Below are 20740 nucleotides of genomic sequence, written 5' to 3' on the forward strand. Positions count from 1 at the left end.
AAAAAAAAACGTCTCAGACAGGTGGCTGTTAAATCAGGTTCCACTGTACACAAACAAGTCAACTATCAATAACGAGGAACTTTTTCGTGTGGGGAGAATTTTTATTGAGTACCTCAATCTTTCCGCTGGGATGTTGCTTCCCTCTCACATGCCTTGAGTTGACCCTGACAGAAAAGGTCGAAGCCTGGCTCCACAATGATTTAAATTGTGTCAAAGAGGGGTATACAAAACAGCTATATTCTATCTAGGTCATAAAAAGCATTTCACGGCACTTGCAAGACAATAAAGTCACAGGAGTGCCGAAGATTCGAGTTATAGGAGTTACAAACACGGAACAAACACAGAAAAGAAAGAGGAAAGACAAGGACGATAGATGTTTGAAAGGAAAGAAGAAGCAAACCACACCAGAGCACCCGCCAACCACCCACAAAGGAGGAAAGATAAGGATGATAGATATTTGATACCTGGATACCTGTAGGTGTCATCTCTGACTCAAGAGGTTGACGCGTAATGACCCTCCATCCTTCACGGCTGCGAGCTGCCGTTGCACATTCTGCCCTGCCATATCCAGACCAGTCCATGTTCTTATAATGTAGATGTTTGATAGGAAAGAAGAAGCAAACCACACCAGAGCACCCGCTAACCACGAACAAAGGAGGAGAGATAAAGATGAACAGACGTTCGATAGGACAGAAGAACCAAACCACACCAGAACACCCACCAACAACTCACAAATTATATTTAAGGAAGAAGAGGAACGAGCACCAAAGGTAAAAATAGAATGGGGAACCCCCCCCCCCCCCCCCCCCCCCCCCCCCCACAAGCACACACAGCGCACCTGAGAGCGTCCTCCCTGACAGTCCTCTGAGGTGCGAAGCAGGCCACGGCCCACACAACGATCTCGATGCCCTGGTAGAACTGCTTGCCCCTCATGTCCCACACGCCCTGGTTGGGGATGGCCTGGGCTTTGGTCTGCACAATCAAACAGGGTTATTTTGTTTTAGTAAGAGTTTTACTGCACTTGCAACACAAATTAGTTTAGTTTTCGTAAGAGTTTTACGGCACTTGCAACACAATAAGGTCATATAAGTGCCGAAGATTAGAGGGAGTAACAAACATAAAAAAGGAGGGGAGATAAAGACGATAGATTTTTTATAAGATGGAAGGAGCAAACCACACCAGAGCACCCGCAATCACACAGGTTATTTTGTTTCAGTTTTAGTAAGAATTTTACAGCACTTGTAATACAATCAGGTCAGACAAGTGCCAAAGATTAAAGGTGTTGCGAGATAGTAACATGCAAAGAAAAGAAGGTCAAGCATTAAACTTAGTTTTAGTAGGTGTTTTACTGTACTTGCAACACAATAAGGCCATAAGCACTATAAAGGAGGTACAAGAGAGTAACACATATAAAAAAGGAGAAATAAGGATGATAGATAAGGTAGGAAAGAAGGAGCAAACCACATCAGAGCACCTATCAACAAGATACAATAATACACACACACACACACACACACACACACACACACACACACACACACACACACGGGCAAACAGAGAAAGAAAAGCTATATGACTAATTAGCTCAAATGCAGTGAGAATTATAACAGCACCATTAGACACACAAGAAACATATAGTCAAACATGATGCAGAGATAGATAAGTCATAAGATGATTAATTAATCCAAATATACAAGGGCAATTGTTATGTTTGTCGATTAACTCTTTAAACCCTGAGTTTTTTTCCACTATTTCCCTGAGTTTTTCAACAGTCACATAAACCTAATGCATTATGCCTCATTATAATCCCAAAAGCTTGCCTCCAACTTCTAAATGGTGGAAGCAAAGGCTTAGTCATTACTAATAAAGTAAGTTCGAGAATAGTTCCGAAAAACAAGTGATACAAGGGCACTAAATACAACGAGACAGTTGTCACTAGTATCGGACGCTCCCAGCGTCCAATGGGGGTTTAAACAGTTAATCAGTTCAAATACAATAACAATTGTGACACAACAATTACACAAAAACACACACACACAGACACACACACACACACACAGACACAAAAGCTTTGGGATTAATCATTTCAAATACAATAACAAATGATTTAGGCACAATCACACACACATACACACTTTGACACACACAAAAAATGACAGACACAAAAGTTATAATGTCTATTAAATTAATTTTTACACAATAACGCTTGTAAAGGTAGTTTTGAAAAATATTTTCACTGAAAATGTGAAATATTTTTTACATTCACAAAACAATCGTGGCAATAAAATTAACTACCAGTATTCAAAAACACATCACTACAGGGAACAGTTTAACAAAAGAGAGAATAAATCTGAACACTGGTTAACAGAAGATGTTGGGTGTGAAAAATGAAGAATTGTCAACTTTAAAAACACAATGAAAGAACAAAAATTATCCTTTCAAGGCCAACATCAAAATGTAAATTCTTAACAAAATTTCTATTTTAGTCAATAATTTCACAAATTCCATTTAAATTCTGTGCAGACAAAAAAGTCTTTTTGTTTAATTCTCTTTAAAATACTTATAAAAAATATCACACAGCAAATTTTTACTAATAAATTACTTCCATAACTGTGTCGCAACTAAACATGAATCGCAAATACATGCAATTATGTGTATTTTCACACCATTTACGGTAAGTTGTGTATTTTGTGCAAACCTGATCAGAGGTTTTTTTTTAGATTGGTTAAAGAAAAAAAGCGCGGTTGAAAGAAACACCAACTGATACTCAGAGAAGCCAAATGGCGACAATAAAAAAATCCTGAACTTTTGGGACCCCACTGAAGTACACGAGGGGGGGGGGGGGGGGGGGGTCAATAGTTACGGATCACATGGTCCAATTCATACGGTTGAATACATCTTGTTTCAAAACTTTATTCTTTCATTTTATAAAGAATGCAAGACCACATGCAGAAGTCAAACAAAATCAGGACAATTTCAGAAATCTGGCACCTCTGGATAATCCAAAAGAGTATAAGAACAAGCCCATTCTTTACATCACACAAATAGAGATCATAATTTGCTCACAGCGCAAACCATTGAGACTAAAAGGTCTCATAAATGCATTGGGGCATCATTGCACTCAGGACAGGTGAGTAATATATCAAGGGGGGGAGACATCTTCTCATAAGGTCATCAGCATGCTTATTCAGTAGGGCAGATGAGACATTGTGGCATGCATATTGAGGAGTGACCACAAAAAAACCAAAATAAAAGCAAAACAAATGTAATGGTAAAGTCACAAACAATATAGTCATACTTCCCTATTTCTTTTCAAAGTTGGGTGCAAAATTTACAATAAGACAAAGTTTGGCAGCAACTGTTCACCTCCCTCCCCCCACAAAAACATACTAACACAATACGAATAAATAAATAAATAAAATAAATAAATAAGTAAATAGATACAAAAAATTTTAAAAATACAAAAACCAAAAACGACAACAAATAAAACTAGCAAAAACAAAACAGTTAACCGAGCTCCCTGTTCTGTTTCTGCAAAAACTCAGGCCGGAGGGTAAAAAAAAAAAAAAAAAAAAAAAAAAAAAAAAAAAAAAAAAAAAAAAAGAGAGAGAGAGAGAGAGAATGAGAGAGGGTAAAAAAAAAAAAGACACCAAAGTCCAACTAACAAAATAGAGAGATAGACCAGCCCATCCCTACCCTCAACCAACAATGCAGAGCAGGGGTCACCAAACTTGCTTCAAAATGGGTTAGATAACAGAGAAAATGCAGAGTGCGGGCCCGAAAACTATTTTGTTCAATACAGTATACTGATGTGTTAAATTGAAGATTTGTCACATTAAAGCCCAGAAAGAGAGTGATGAATTAGGTAGAAGTTATGAAGTCCACAAAAGTACATTTAATTTGCACCATTGAGTTTGATGAAATGAGTTTACTATTTCGGTGACTAAATCTGGAGCAAGCTATAAACACATTCGACAAGTTTTTTTCTCGCATCGTGACATAGCAGCGGGTCACACGAACTGACCTCGCGGGCCAGATCTGACCCTGCAAGCCGTCGTTTGGTGACCCCTGGTGCAGATCAATAAGCTAGCCCGTCCTTACCCGTCCACCATATTGCAACTTGGGAGCCGTCAACACACGACCCTGAACGTCCATCATTTGCGTGTTGATGCTGATGCCAAAGGTTTGGAGATAGGGGTCTGCATTGAAGTTGGCCTTACGGATCTGACAGGCAAGGAGGCAAAAGTAAAATAGGAGGACCAGCTTACTTCATTGGACAACTCCAGCCAAGTGACCGTAGTCCGCCATGAAGGGTAAGACTTGGGGGATGTGATACACATTGGGGTAAAGTCATCATGCATGGGGGAAAAAAAGGAAAAAGGACAGTGGCAAAGACAGTGATGAAGCTTTACTGACTTCTTGAGACTATTTTATCGCAGTCTTTCTGCCGCGATGTTGTGCATCCTTCTTCGGGATGATTGACCCTGACAGGCTGAGTCAAAGCCCGCCTCCTAAATGACCTGACTTGTGTTGTAAGGGACATATAAAAACACCTGCGTCTTATTAGGGAAGAAGAGAAACTCCCAGAGGTAAAATGTAAATACGGTCTCAATTTAACTGATTCCGTCCATTCGGCCGCTGACAGCGGCTCCGAGTTTTCCCGCTGCCTCCATTCGACCGCTGTGAGCGGCTCAACGAAATCCTAAACAAATGTGCACTTTTTAACTTAGTTCCTACTTTTTAAGTTGTCGAAAGGAAGTAGAACTTGTAAACAAACCTGACCTCAATCTCTGAGCGCCAATATCTATCGAACCTCCGCGAAATTCTTGCAAAAATCGTTATTTTGTTGTCGCTATGTAGGCTAGATCTAAGGGTAAACAACACGGAGCCTGGTATAATCAAAAGGCCCTTCAAAGAAAGATATTTAACTAAATTTGTGAAATTCTGTCATAAATGTGTGCTTGGGTGATATCGCTACAATTTTGTGTTGATTCCTACGGAATATAAGGACTTTTAGAGCTGAGAAAATGCAGTAAGTCGAAATTTTTGAAGAGGTGTTTCGCAAATTTTTTTTTCTCTCGTTCATTTTTGTCGACGGAAAATACAATACAAACAGATAATAGGTCATTGTTATTGATATAAACAGATTCCTTCCTCTATTGATTCCCATCACTTTGGTATATGACAATACCTATTAGAGTAACTAAGAGCTTCACAGTAATGCATTAAATAGATGCACCCCAGGTCTAAAACTGAACAAGGAAAAATAATTCTGTCCAGAGCCTGAAAAAATCATTGACGGAATCAGTTAAAACAAAAAAATGAATGTGTTTTTACGCCCCCATCGACACAGCAGAGACAACGACATACTCAATCAAAATTCTCCCCACACAGGAATTGAAACTAAGCCCGTTACATGTGATGGAGAGGCACTTAACCACAGCACCACAGACGCTGGTAAAAACAGTCTAAATCAGTGTCATTGATGGCAGGAGATGGACAGTTTTTTTTGGGGGTTTTTTTTTTTTATAGTAGAGGGTTTTACGGCGCTCGCAACTGCATAAGGTCATATGAGCGCCAAGGGGTGGGTGTCAACATAGAAGTCTTTACAGGGAATCAGACTGTGAGCTTGGGTGTTTGTGTGAGAGAGTATGTGTAAGCATGCATGCATGCACAACTGTTCCTGCAAGAGTCTTTTTGGGTGGTGATGGATGAGGAATGGAATGGGAAGATGAAAGGAAGGGGAAAAAAAGGGAGGGTTAAATGATGGGTGGGGTTGGGGGGGGGGATGTGGGAGGAAGGAACGACTGAGAGAAGATATGATTATGATCAAGCCAAGTAGTGACGAGGCCTACCCGGCCACCGTATAGAATCTTGGGCGGCGGCAGCACCCGACCTCTGACCTCCGTCATGTTGGAGCTGACGCGCAGACCAAATGTCTTCAGGTACAAGTCCTTACCAAAGTCGGCCTTGACCACCTGGTACCGAGGGCCGAGCAGCCAAAAATAAAGAACAATTTCTCCAACTCTCACACATTCGTTTGCATACACCCCCCAAAAAAGCCATTAAAAGTTTGAGAGCTTACCTTTAGTCAATTATTTCCCCCGACAGAAGATTAGCACGACTTGAGAACTATTCTTCTGTCTCACCTACACCGATCTAACATGTAGTTTTTGTTCTCCCTCCACAGTGTTAAAAACCTAACCGCATAGCCTGTCTACGACTCTGCAGCTTCCATTGTCTCTTTAGAGCCAACTTGATAAAAACATTCTCATCATCTATAGGAGAAGGTACTTTCATCCATGCATTCCGAATACCCTGCCTATTTGGTCCATCTCAAATACAGTTGAACCTGTTCCGACTGCCACCTGTATAAGACAATCACCTGTACAAAAAGGCCACTTCCCATTTCTTCCCTCGTGTAGTTTTTTTTACATCATAAAGACATGGTGTAAGACGTCCACCTCTCTAAGACAACCACCTTTCTGCTAGACAATGGGTGGCCGTCTAGGACAAGTTCCCTGAACCTACAGCTCCTGCATTGATTGGCTCTCCACGGTTGACTGCTCGATTTATATACATGGGTCTCAGAATTTAAAAAAAAGAGGAACTTTCCGCGTGATCGTGACAGAAGATCTTTTTCGCGAGACCCCCATCATTATTATACTGTTTAACCCTAGAATGCTGAAATAAAAACCACCAGTTTATCAAAGCAAGGTTATTTCATACCAATTTGAGGGTTTGGAAGATAATTTCAAGTAAATGAGTCACTAACCAACTATTATTTACAATCTTGATTATGTACAGAAAGTGGTAGCGCATTACTGGGAGGTGTCCCTCCCAGCAGCGGAGTCTAGCGGAGGAAATGGTGGTAGCAGAAATCTGCCAAATAGTGGAATATTGAGACCCACGTATATATCCCACGCCGACATGTGCGTTCAGGGTGCAGCACACTGTAGCTTGTGCATGTTCGGATCCATAGGGTTATGAAGCAATAGAGTAAACCTATGGTTGTATGTGTGGCCAACATCTGGTAGGGAGAGAGAGAGAGAGGGAGTGTGTGTGTGTGTGCATGTGTGTTTGTGTGAGTGTGCGTGCGTACGTGTGCATGTGTATGTGTGTGTGTGTGTACATGCGGTGAAGCATCTGACCAAAGAGCCAGTATCTGGAGAATTAAGCTTAATCTCATCTGTCCTGTAACCAGCAGAAATCACACAAGGAGGACTTACCAAGTTGTTAATTTCTTTCTCTCTGTCTGGAGCTGACCTCGCTGTGGCCTGGGGGAGGGAGAGAAAAGACTGGTGAACAAATCTGCAACACTATACTTGGCTCAAACAGGTCAGTTCCACAGTAAAGATCCCATTTATCACAAACATAAGTATTATCAAGACTCAGTCATTGTAACTCTTTATCAGAAACATCTCCTGAAAGAGTGATACAAATTCAAAATTGTTCAAAACAATGGTGCACATCTTATCTTACAGATTTACAGAAAACAAAGCTATAGACTTTGCAACATTTTTTCTTTACCAAAACTGCACTGACTTCCTGCTGAGAAAAGAATAATATGCAGGTGGGCAACTCTATGTCACAAATGCTTGAACAAGTTTAATTTACCAAATCACCGAGAGAAACAAAAGAAATCCTTTTCCACCCACTCTCTTTACTTTAACCCTCGTCCTGCAGGGGCCGGGTTTATGTCGCCCGATAAGCCTATTTCAACACCTCGCCTTCGTTTTAGTCCCGCGTCAGTCTAGCCCGTGGCTCAGCGCACGCGCGCCAAGCATCATCTCCGTTCCATTCGGGTCCCGCGTCGGATCCGCATCTCAAGTGTGTGTGCGTCAGTCTGCTCGAGTTAGTGTCCATTTGAGGCCTACTTCTAGAACCGCCTGCGTTGGTTCGTAACCGAGGCATACGTATCATTCAAAACACACCAAGTTGGTAGCTATAGATGTTCGTCCAATGAATTATAGAAGAAATTGACCCACTTAGACATGAGGAGCTCGAAAGGATAGTCAGGAAACAAGATTTCCATTTTTCTATTAAAAATCTTTCACAGGAGCTTGATTTTGTATGAAATGATACTACCTGATAAAAAAGAAGCTTGTTTGATCATTTTGAATACCATTGTACAGGTAAAAAGAACAACTTGAGCGCAAAACATTCGGAACTTGACCTATATTAACCCCTTTGGAACCCCAGGTCATTCATAACAACAAGAACATCTAAAAAGGTTATTCGAAGGGGCGTAACTACTCGTAATGTCTTATCAGCTTATGAGATGGGGTTATTCATGCATTCGTAACACTTTATAAATAGAAAGCTATAAAAGATAGAGCGTTATTTTCATCATCGATTAACACACTCCCACGGTATTCATGGCGAAAACACACGTTTCCCAGCGCGCGCGCTGTACACTAACAGTACACACTGAGTGACCCCGGCAGCCAGCCCGGATTGTCCAACGTAATCAGTTGCTGATAAGATTCGCATCTCAGCACAGATGCAGGACAAGAGTTAAAGAAGTCATCTTCCTCTGCTTGGATACTCTCCCATGACCGATATTATCCAGGTCTTTTCCCGTAACCCATCTGTTCACACTGTATAAATACCTTCTTCTTGGCCTTCCTCTGCGCTCTTCTACCTTCTATTTGAATTTAAGATTTTAAAGAAAAAAAAGCAACTCAAATAAGAAATGCACGAAAGAGATAGACAAAAAGATTAGGGAGACCTTGATCATGGTCGATGTCTGTAAGTCTGTTAGCTTTTTGATACAGCGCTGTCCACCCACAACATTGCACACCTGAGGGGAGAGAGAGAGAAAAGAAATAAATTATTATCAAATGTTTGTTTGCGGGTTTGTTTGTTAGTTTAGTTTTAGTAAGTGTTTTACGGCACTAGCAACACAATAAGGTCATATAAGTGCCAAAGATTAGAGGTGTTACGAGAGAGTAACAAACACAAAAAAGAAGGAGGGGAGATAAAGACGATAGATGTTGGACAGGAAAGAAGAAGCAAACCACACCAGAGCACCCGCCAACCACCCACTTTGTCTGTCATGCTACACAAGAGGCAGTTGAAAGAACAAACAAAATGTAATGAAAATAAACCATAGCCCCAAAGTTTTTGCGCATTACAACAACCGCAGCCTGCTATTTCTTGTACTTGTGAGACAAAGTTGCAACCCCACAGAGAGCAGGGCTGCCCACTGCCCACCCACCAGCATAATATGTGTCATGACGCAGTGGAATCAGGAGTTCGTCAATTTTTAGGCATATGGAGTTATTGGTATCTATCTTAAAGCCTGTCCATCTGCCTTGCTTTCGATGAAAACAATACCCATTTATCTTGGATACAAGTCGAGATATTTGCGATTGAAGAAGATGGTGGTCGACTGGTTTCTTAGGTAAAATTAGCGAGAAAATGGCCGCCAAAGTTTAGTCATTTCCTTAGCTTGAGAGCCCGTGGAAACTTAAAATTTACATCTTTTAAGCATTTAATCAAGGTTTTTCAGTAAAAATCCACACTGAAATGAAATATGTTTTTACTGGGCATAGAAGGTGTTGAGGCAAAAAACAAAAATTCAATAAAAAATTCCCAAACCTGCCGAAAAATGACAGTTTCTTCACTTTTATTATTTTGACCAGCGCCTGATTTCACCATGCTGCCTCACATATGATTTAGTAATCAACAAATAAAAAAGTGATCTGGCTTTTAAAAATTCGCAATATTACGGCCATGGATAGTCTTTTTCCCTTGGGTGTCAAGTACAGAGTAGTAGTTTTGAGAACGAATGTGTATAAACAAAGGCGTGACGAAAGGGGTCTCGGTGAGCTTGTGACCTTGAATCTTCCAATAATAAAAGAGTTGCTATCTCGGTTCATTTATCTCGTTGTTTTTATTACATCACTTAATATTTCAACTCCTTTCAAAATCAGCTCTATTTTCCACTTACTTTCTGAAAATAATGGTCTTTATTCGCTTTATTTGCCTGTCATTCAGCAGTTTGCAACATAATATGGTGAAATTGTACAATTTCCACCGACACCACAGGCTATTTGTCAGCAACACTCCAACAGTTAAGAACACTGTAAAAAAAAAAATCCCAGACAAAGACACGACCAACAACCATTTTGTTCTTACCTCCAAGGGCAGATAAGTGTGTTTTTGTTCTTGTCCAACCTGAAGGCACGGCAAATGTGGATGTCTGTGGACCAAAGACAAAGCCGCAGCTTTCAACACCAGAGCAAGAGCTGATCCTCTACAAACAACTGATAGTTGAACAGTGCATAGAGCATGCCTTACAGCAGGCATGGGCAAGCTTGTCGAATTCATAGGCTGAATTAAGTCATTCTGAATATCTTGCAGTCAGGTCAGAGTAGGAGAAAACTGAGTGAAATACCCCACGCTCTCAAAAGTCAGACTGAAACTGACATTATGACATATGTCATTCGAGGGCATTTATTGAAAGAAAAAATCGTTAGACCTACTGCTTTCATCTCGGGCGGAATCTATTAATTTCCATTTTCAAAATGGACAGTTTGGTTTTGATTATTAACTCATTACGGACCACATTCAGAACTGACTACTGGCTCAGCTCGTGGGCGGGACAGAAATTGCTTGCAAGCCGGATCTGGCCTGTGGGTCGTAGTTTGCCTATGCCTGCTGAAGAGCATGGATATGCGCTATTGTAACAAATGCAATTATTAGTATTATTATTATCATTATTACATCATCATCATTATAATCCTTATTACTATTAGAAGAAGAAGAAGAAGAAGAAGAAGAAGAAGAAGAAGAAGAAGAAGAAGAAGAAAATCACAATAATTATGATTATTATTATCATAAGTGTCAAAACAATTTCGCCCACTTACAATCATTACTATTGCTCTTATCATTATCATTAACAAAACTCACTGTAATTTCATCTTGTGCTTCTCCATGAAGTAGCGAGCCACTGTGCACTCAATGGTCTGCCCGGTGTTCAGCTGTAAGGGGAATCTGAGAGAAAGGCAGAAGAGCTCAGTGTAAGAGTCCAAGGCTAAGACAGTGGATCACAGTCAAACTGGCTCTACCGGCAAACCTGTCCGAGACAATCACCTGTACAAACAACCATTCCCCTTCCTCACCCCCCACCTCCAATACAGAGACTTCCTGTTTCTGTCTTACGTAAAATCTTTACAATTTTAGTGTTCTTCTGTCTATCTAGCTGTTATAATAATAGGTAGCATTTGTAAAGCGCAAATCCCCGCTCAACAGCAAGCTCTACGTATTATCTTTGACAGGTTTTATCAGTGGCTTCGGTGGCCTAGTGGTTAGGCTACCGGACTCGTAATCGTGAGGTTGCGGGTTCGGGGGTTCGAGCCACGGGCCCGACGTTGTGTCCTTGGGAAAGGCACTTTACATGAATTTTCCCTACTTCACCCACGCGAAAATGGGTACCCAGCTATAGACAGTGAAAGATCTTGTCAGTTTGTTAGTGTTTGAGCGCTTAACCAGCTGCTCGCACTGTATGCTTCCCGGGAAGCTGAGAATGTTACTGAGTGTTCTATGGTCTGCTGGGGTAATAATACAGTGTAAAGCATAGAGCTTGCTTTCGAGTGGGGACATGCTCTTTACAAATGCTATTTATTATTAGTATTATTATCTAAGTTTTTTATGTTATCGTTGTGCTGAACAGTCGGGACTTGGAGACAAGGGCTCAGTTTGGACATCACCAGTTTTCTCCACTGTAATCTTCAATTGTTTCACGGGCTGCAGAAGCTACTTCTGGTTACCCCTGATGTCTAAGGTCTACAACGGGTTAACTAAAGAAAATAAATTATGGTATTACAAACTAGTAGATGAGTACAAAATTGTAACAAGCAACAGAAGGCTGAGAGAACATTCCCCTATTTTCCTGAATTCAGGACACCACCCCCCGGAAGAATGACTAACACCCCCCCCCCCCTCTCTCTCTCTCTCTCTCTCTCTCTCTCCCTCCCTCTCTCTCTCTCTCTCTCTCTCTGTCTCCCCCCCCCCCCCTCTCCCCATCGCCATGCAAATGGTCCGCCAGCTCCCACTTACGATTGTGTCTGGGCCGGCCGCCGCGTGACGTTGCACACTCTGTACTTGCGTTTCATTGTTCCACAGTGCGTGATTTCCACTTTGAGACCTGGTTTTTATTTTCACAGTAGAGAACAAATAAAATAATTTTTTAAGTAAGGTACAAATCAAATTGTCTCACTAACAAAGCAATCCTCAATGTCCAAAGTGGACGCGGGAACAACTTTACTTTTTTTTTTTACAAATCAAACCATTAAACTGACTTCATGAACAAATAGTATTGTAACTTACTACCGACGTTAAAAAGATTTGAGATCTACCTGTTAGATAAAACATATTAAACATATTGTTACAGATTTCCCGAATCTGAAGGCAACAGAAGTTGTACTATACCAGGAGAATATGAGGCACCTCTCAGCAGGACGTAATACAGACTTGCCAACACCCCCCCCCCCCTTCCTCCTCCCTTCCCCAACCCATATGACCAAAAACCACAAAAAATAACTTTCCTCAGAATCCTCCTTAAAAATCAAAGTCTCCTAAAATAATAAATAATAATAATAAATTACACTTTTATTTGTCCCAGAAGGGCACTTTGTTGTAGAATGGCAAACATACATACATAAATACATAATTATAAATACGTACATACATAAATACATACATGCATAAATACATACATACATAAATACACACTATTACGCAAATAGAGAACAGTTTACAAACAATGCCACTGTCGGTCGCCACCAAACCCTGAATTCGTTACAAACCAATCCAGACAGACAAGCGAGCAGATTTTTTTTTCTCAAAGTAGCTTGTTCTTTACAAATACGCAAAGAACACATATGAAAAAGGATTTGGTAATAACGTTAGTTCTTTTTCTCAGCTACCAGTAGAGCTGGATCCTGCTCGCCAAATCTGAGAGTGGCGATTCGCGATTCAGTCGGCTTCAAAGAATCATGAGTACGCGAGCACTCGTGGAACCTTAAGCCTCGGGCTCGTTGTGTGAGCTAAACGGAACAGTGTCATATTTATCAACGCCACTTTGCGAGTCCCACTCTTGCTGCCCCATCATCCTCTCCGCCCCCCCACCCTTCGTTGCACAGCTCTACTGACCTCAATTAGCGACCCCCATAAATTAAGCCCCCCCCCCCCTTCCAATGATTCGCTAAAACAATGTAATGGCTTCATTAAAATTCCTTCTGTCTATTGGTTGGAACTCCTTCATTTTGTTTTAAAAAGGGGGTTGGACTATGCCATCTTTTGTAAAATAAAGGGAGCCATGCTACGTGTTCCGTTCCGTTCTTGCGCTCGTGACTCGACTCGCGACCCAGCAGTAGGTTAGATCTACCATCAAGCCTCAAGGTGGTAACAGCGACAGGGGAATGAATCGGGATTCGGAAGGCGATACTGTTCACGTTCCGCTGAAGTGAATCGCGAATCACGTTTGGCAGGGAACAGTGTCGATTCAGTTCCGTTATCACGCTCCCGACCCAGCTCTAGCGACCAGCTATACTCCTGTCCGCCACTCCTTCTCCTCGCCTCAAACTAAAGATTTTTAAAAACCCAGAACCCCACCTCTGATTTCTTTTGTGAACTTGACTCGTTGGGAATCCGCCAGAGGGCGCTTCTGGTCGTTGATATCTGGCAATTCCAGCACCTCGCACATGAACTCAATCACCGGTTGTTCTTTGTAGAAGGCAGTGGCAGACACTGGGGAAGGAAAGAAGAACAAAACAGAAACCATTACCAAAAAAATTAAACTGAGAGGGGGCTCAACAGCTCAAAAGGTGCAGCATTTGCCTGTCAACCTGGAGATCCAGAGTTTGATCCGCTCAAGTGTGAAGTTTTCATGTTTTCTACACCCCTGATCCTAGGGTAGGTAAGATAAGCACCTAGGCTTCTCTGATAAGGAAAAAAAATTTAAGAGGTCCCCAGTGGAAGTTTTGCCGACAGCCAGGCAAGGGATGACTCTATATTCTTTGTAAAACAGCTGTGTACATTAAAATGAACTGCACCGAAAGATGAAGTCAGTAACTTCCTTAGCACTAGCAAGGGTATGAGAAGAAAATGAAGCCGAGTTCTTAGTTTAAGCAAGACTTTTACGACACTTGCAACACAATTAGGACATAAACTGAGTGCCGAAGATTAGAGGTGTTACTAGAATCAGATGATAACATAAAAATAAAAGTAGGAGAGATAAGGACGATATAGGTTTGATAGGAAAGAAGGAGCAAACCCCACTAAAGCACCCACAAATCACCCACCAAATGGAGTTCACACCAAAGACAATCACAAAAATATATCAATCAAACCTGGAGAACCAGAGGATGCCCGCATAGTAGGTCAAAAAAGGTAGCAAACCAGTTTCTAGGAATTTGGCCAGCTTACTTTTGATGCAGGCGAAAACAAAAACAGTTTTCACAGGATCTATTCATTTTCTTTGCAAGCTATAAATTTGGTTCGACAATTAGTGCGACAGAGAAAGGTCACCCTGTAAAAGCTGGTTTAACGGGTTCACCAATACTATCAAAGTCATAAAGCAATTAAAGCAACCACTGAGATAAAGTAAAGTTGTTCCCGCATCTGATCCAGACATTGGGGATTGCCTTATTGTTGAGACAACTTCCTGGGCCTTCGGCATATTGTGGTAGGGTGGCCAGTTCCTTTCCACGCCACCTTTTTTTCCCCAACTCGAAGTCAGGCCTACACTCATCTTAAAGGAATTAATTATAGTTTCAATGTTCCGACAAAAATTTTGTTCATGTCTGATCTAGCAAAATTCAAAGAGTTTTCAAGGAGGTTCCTAAAATTTAAGGAGACTTCCAAGAGATTTTTCCTTCAATGCAAATTCAAGGAGTTTTCAAGGACTCCTTGAATTCAAGGAGGCCGCAGGAACCCTGTCTAATTCAGTCTGAAATGTGACACACATAACAAAACCATTCTACTGCATCCAAAAGCAAGCATCAACTTCTCGCATAAAAAGGGTAAAGCAAAAATCAAAACAACAAGAAAACGAGCAAACAGGTTATATTCACCATCAATGTTGAGCATCATTTTCCAGTGGGACGGACGGACGGACTGGTGGAAACCGAACCAAACCTCTCGCCCCCCACCCAGCGGATGGTTGTAGCCCTCAGGCGGGGAGAAGAAGGAGCGGCCGACAGGAGTATAGCTGGTGGCAGAAAAAAAAGAATCACAGTCATTACCAAACATCTTGTAGACCTGACAACCAATTTTGACAAAAAGTTGGAGTTTTCCCCCAAAATCCTACCACATAATAAGAGTTTGTTTGTTTTGTTTTGGTTAGTGTCTTTACCACCCTCGCAACTGCATAAGGTCATATGAGCGCCAAGGGGTGGGTGTCAACATAGAAGTCTTTACAGGGAATCAGACTGTGAGCTTGGGTGTTTGTGTGAGAGAGTATGTGTAAGCATGCATGCATGCACAACTGTTCCTGCAAGAGTCTTTTTGGGTGGTGATGGATGAGGAATGGAATGGGAAGATGAAAGGAAGGGGAAAAAAAGGGAGGGTTAAATGATGTGTGGGGTAGGGGGGGGGGATGTGGGAGGAAGGAACGACTGAGAGAAGATATGATTATGATCAAGCCAAGTAGTGACGAGGCCTACCCGGCCACCGTATAGAATCTTGGGCGGCGGCAGCACCCGACCTCTGACCTCCGTCATGTTGGAGCTGACGCGCAGACCAAATGTCTTCAGGTACAAGTCCTTACCAAAGTCGGCCTTGAACACTCGGTCCCGAGGGCCGAGCAGCCAAAAATAAAGAACAATTTCTCCAACTCTCACACATTCGTTTGCATACACCCCCCAAAAAAGCCATTAAAAGTTTGAGAGCTTACCTTTAGTCAATTATTTCCCCCGACAGAAGATTAGCACGACTTGAGAACTATTCTTCTGTCTCACCTACACCGATCTAACATGTAGTTTTTGTTCTCCCTCCACAGTGTTAAAAACCTAACCGCATAGCCTGTCTACGACTCTGCAGCTTCCATTGTCTCTTTAGAGCCAACTTGATAAAAACATTCTCATCATCTATAGGAGAAGGTACTTTCATCCATGCATTCCGAATACCCTGCCTATTTGGTCCATCTCAAATACAGTTGAACCTGTTCCGACTGCCACCTGTATAAGACAATCACCTGTACAAAAAGGCCACTTCCCATTTCTTCCCTCGTGTAGTTTTTTTTACATCATAAAGACATGGTGTAAGACGTCCACCTCTCTAAGACAACCACCTTTCTGCTAGACAATGGGTGGCCGTCTAGGACAAGTTCCCTGAACCTACAGCTCCTGCATTGATTGGCTCTCCACGGTTGACTGCTCGATTTATATACATGGGTCTCAGAATTTAAAAAAAAGAGGAACTTTCCGCGTGATCGTGACAGAAGATCTTTTTCGCGAGACCCCCATCATTATTATACTGTTTAACCCTAGAATGCTGAAATAAAAACCACCAGTTTATCAAAGCAAGGTTATTTCATACCAATTTGAGGGTTTGGAAGATAATTTCAAGTAAATGAGTCACTAACCAACTATTATTTACAATCTTGATTATGTACAGAAAGTGGTAGCGCATTACTGGGAGGTGTCCCTCCCAGCAGCGGAGTCTAGCGGAGGAAATGGTGGTAGCAGAAATCTGCCAAATAGTGGAATATTGAGACCCACGTATATATCCCACGCCGACATGTGCGTTCAGGGTGCAGCACACTGTAGCTTGTGCATGTTCGGATCCATAGGGTTATGAAGCAATAGAGTAAACCTATGGTTGTATGTGTGGCCAACATCTGGTAGGGAGAGAGAGAGAGAGGGAGTGTGTGTGTGTGTGCATGTGTGTTTGTGTGAGTGTGCGTGCGTACGTGTGCATGTGTATGTGTGTGTGTGTGTACATGCGGTGAAGCATCTGACCAAAGAGCCAGTATCTGGAGAATTAAGCTTAATCTCATCTGTCCTGTAACCAGCAGAAATCACACAAGGAGGACTTACCAAGTTGTTAATTTCTTTCTCTCTGTCTGGAGCTGACCTCGCTGTGGCCTGGGGGAGGGAGAGAAAAGACTGGTGAACAAATCTGCAACACTATACTTGGCTCAAACAGGTCAGTTCCACAGTAAAGATCCCATTTATCACAAACATAAGTATTATCAAGACTCAGTCATTGTAACTCTTTATCAGAAACATCTCCTGAAAGAGTGATACAAATTCAAAATTGTTCAAAACAATGGTGCACATCTTATCTTACAGATTTACAGAAAACAAAGCTATAGACTTTGCAACATTTTTTCTTTACCAAAACTGCACTGACTTCCTGCTGAGAAAAGAATAATATGCAGGTGGGCAACTCTATGTCACAAATGCTTGAACAAGTTTAATTTACCAAATCACCGAGAGAAACAAAAGAAATCCTTTTCCACCCACTCTCTTTACTTTAACCCTCGTCCTGCAGGGGCCGGGTTTATGTCGCCCGATAAGCCTATTTCAACACCTCGCCTTCGTTTTAGTCCCGCGTCAGTCTAGCCCGTGGCTCAGCGCACGCGCGCCAAGCATCATCTCCGTTCCATTCGGGTCCCGCGTCGGATCCGCATCTCAAGTGTGTGTGCGTCAGTCTGCTCGAGTTAGTGTCCATTTGAGGCCTACTTCTAGAACCGCCTGCGTTGGTTCGTAACCGAGGCATACGTATCATTCAAAACACACCAAGTTGGTAGCTATAGATGTTCGTCCAATGAATTATAGAAGAAATTGACCCACTTAGACATGAGGAGCTCGAAAGGATAGTCAGGAAACAAGATTTCCATTTTTCTATTAAAAATCTTTCACAGGAGCTTGATTTTGTATGAAATGATACTACCTGATAAAAAAGAAGCTTGTTTGATCATTTTGAATACCATTGTACAGGTAAAAAGAACAACTTGAGCGCAAAACATTCGGAACTTGACCTATATTAACCCCTTTGGAACCCCAGGTCATTCATAACAACAAGAACATCTAAAAAGGTTATTCGAAGGGGCGTAACTACTCGTAATGTCTTATCAGCTTATGAGATGGGGTTATTCATGCATTCGTAACACTTTATAAATAGAAAGCTATAAAAGATAGAGCGTTATTTTCATCATCGATTAACACACTCCCACGGTATTCATGGCGAAAACACACGTTTCCCAGCGCGCGCGCTGTACACTAACAGTACACACTGAGTGACCCCGGCAGCCAGCCCGGATTGTCCAACGTAATCAGTTGCTGATAAGATTCGCATCTCAGCACAGATGCAGGACAAGAGTTAAAGAAGTCATCTTCCTCTGCTTGGATACTCTCCCATGACCGATATTATCCAGGTCTTTTCCCGTAACCCATCTGTTCACACTGTATAAATACCTTCTTCTTGGCCTTCCTCTGCGCTCTTCTACCTTCTATTTGAATTTAAGATTTTAAAGAAAAAAAAGCAACTCAAATTAGAAGCACGAGACAGACAGTACAAAAAGAATAAGGAGACCTTGATCATGGTCGATGTCTGTAAGTCTGTTAGCTTTTTGATACAGCGCTGTCCACCCACAACATTGCACACCTGAGGGGAGAGAGAGAGAAAAGAAATAAATTTTTATCAAATTTTTTTTTGCGGGTTTGTTTGTTAGTTTAGTTTTAGTAAGAGTTTTACGGCACTTGCAACACAATAAGGTCATATAAGTGCCGAAGATTAGAGGTGTTACTAGAGAGTAACATACAAAAAAAAGAAGGAGGAGAGATAAGGACGATAGATGTTTGATAGGAAAGAAGGAGCAAACCACACCAGAGCACCCACCAACCACCCACTTTGTCTGTCATGCTACACAAGAGGCAGTTGAAAGAACAAACAAAATGTAATGAAAATAAACCATAGCCCCAAAGTTTTTGCGCATTACAACAACCGCAGCCTGCTATTTCTTGTACTTGTGAGACAAAGTTGCAACCCCACAGAGAGCAGGGCTGCCCACTGCCCACCCACCAGCATAATATGTGTCATGATGCAGTAGAATGAGGTGCTCGTCAATTTTTAGGCATATGGAGTTATTGGTATCTATCTTAAAGCCTATCCATCTGCCTTGCTTTCGATGAAAACAATACCCATTTATCTTGGATACAAGTCGAGATATTTGCGATTGAAGAAGATGGTGGTCGACTGGTTTCTTAGGTAAAATTAGCGAGAAAATGGCCGCCAAAGTTTAGTCATTTCCTTAGCTTGAGAGCCCGTGGAAACTTAAAATTTACATCTTTTAAGCATTTAATCAAGGTTTTTCAGTAAAAATCCACACTGAAATGAAATATGTTTTTACTGGGCATAGAAGGTGTTGAGGCAAAAAACAAAAATTCAATAAAAAATTCCCAAACCTGCCGAAAAATGACAGTTTCTTCACTTTTATTATTTTGACCAGCGCCTGATTTCACCATGCTGCCTCACATATGATTTAGTAATCAACAAATAAAAAAGTGATCTGGCTTTTAAAAATTCGCAATATTACGGCCATGGATAGTCTTTTTCCCTTGGGTGTCAAGTACAGAGTAGTAGTTTTGAGAACGAATGTGTATAAACAAAGGCGTGACGAAAGGGGTCTCGGTGAGCTTGTGACCTTGAATCTTCCAATAATAAAAGAGTTGCTATCTCGGTTCATTTATCTCGTTGTTTTTATTACATCACTTAATATTTCAACTCCTTTCAAAATCAGCTCTATTTTCCACTTACTTTCTGAAAATAATGGTCTTTATTCGCTTTATTTGCCTGTCATTCAGCAGTTTGCAACATAATATGGTGAAATTGTACAATTTCCACCGACACCACAGGCTATTTGTCAGCAACACTCCAACAGTTAAGAACACTGTAAAAAAAAAAATCCCAGACAAAGACACGACCAACAACCATTTTGTTCTTACCTCCAAGGGCAGATAAGTGTGTTTTTGTTCTTGTCCAACCTGAAGGCACGGCAAATGTGGATGTCTGTGGACCAAAGACAAAGCCGCAGCTTTCAACACCAGAGCAAGAGCTGATCCTCTACAAACAACTGATAGTTGAACAGTGCATAGAGCATGCCTTACAGCAGGCATGGGCAAGCTTGTCGAATTCATAGGCTGAATTAAGTCATTCTGAATATCTTGCAGTCAGGTCAGAGTAGGAGAAAACTGAGTGAAATACCCCACGCTCTCAAAAGTCAGACTGAAACTGACATTATGACATATGTCATTCGAGGGCATTTATTGAAAGAAAAAATCGTTAGACCTACTGCTTTCATCTCGGGCGGAATCTATTAATTTCCATTTTCAAAATGGACAGTTTGGTTTTGATTATTAACTCATTACGGACCACATTCAGAACTGACTACTGGCTCAGCTCGTGGGCGGGACAGAAATTGCTTGCAAGCCGGATCTGGCCTGTGGGTCGTAGTTTGCCTATGCCTGCTGAAGAGCATGGATATGCGCTATTGTAACAAATGCAATTATTAGTATTATTATTATCATTATTACATCATCATCATTATAATCCTTATTACTATTAGAAGAAGAAGAAGAAGAAGAAGAAGAAGAAGAAGAAGAAGAAGAAGAAGAAGAAGAAGAAGAAGAAGAAGAAGAAGAAGAAGAAGAAGAAGACATTCTCTCAGCATCTGACTGTCCTCTGTGAACCCTTCATCTGCTCCGCCCCATTCCCCAATTCGTCC

The 20740-nt window shown here is 41.4% G+C and overlaps 1 protein-coding gene and 1 long non-coding RNA gene across 2 annotated transcripts in view; both read right to left on the bottom strand.

Annotated features, from left to right (window-relative positions):
* Positions 1-20740, bottom strand: part of LOC101846762 (protein argonaute-1) — a 54306-nt gene that overhangs the window by 17998 nt on the left and 15568 nt on the right. The window contains exons 9-17 of the mRNA XM_013087288.2: positions 15084-15220; positions 13624-13758; positions 12067-12154; positions 10918-11001; positions 10144-10207; positions 8732-8803; positions 7230-7277; positions 4102-4224; positions 839-972 (exon numbers count right to left, since the gene is read on the bottom strand). Of these exons, the coding sequence (XP_012942742.1) occupies positions 839-972; positions 4102-4224; positions 7230-7277; positions 8732-8803; positions 10144-10207; positions 10918-11001; positions 12067-12154; positions 13624-13758; positions 15084-15220 (885 nt within the window). The remainder of the gene's footprint in view (positions 1-838; positions 973-4101; positions 4225-7229; positions 7278-8731; positions 8804-10143; positions 10208-10917; positions 11002-12066; positions 12155-13623; positions 13759-15083; positions 15221-20740) is intronic.
* LOC101845717 lies at positions 17064-20025 on the bottom strand. The gene is made up of 3 exons (XR_220901.2): positions 19962-20025; positions 18550-18621; positions 17064-17096 (listed from the first exon to the last, which is right to left on the bottom strand). It is a non-coding gene; the product is annotated as an uncharacterized LOC101845717 (long non-coding RNA).

This window comes from Aplysia californica, unplaced genomic scaffold (genome assembly GCF_000002075.1).
Source record: "Aplysia californica isolate F4 #8 unplaced genomic scaffold, AplCal3.0 scaffold00570, whole genome shotgun sequence".
NCBI lineage: Eukaryota > Metazoa > Mollusca > Gastropoda > Aplysiida > Aplysiidae > Aplysia > Aplysia californica.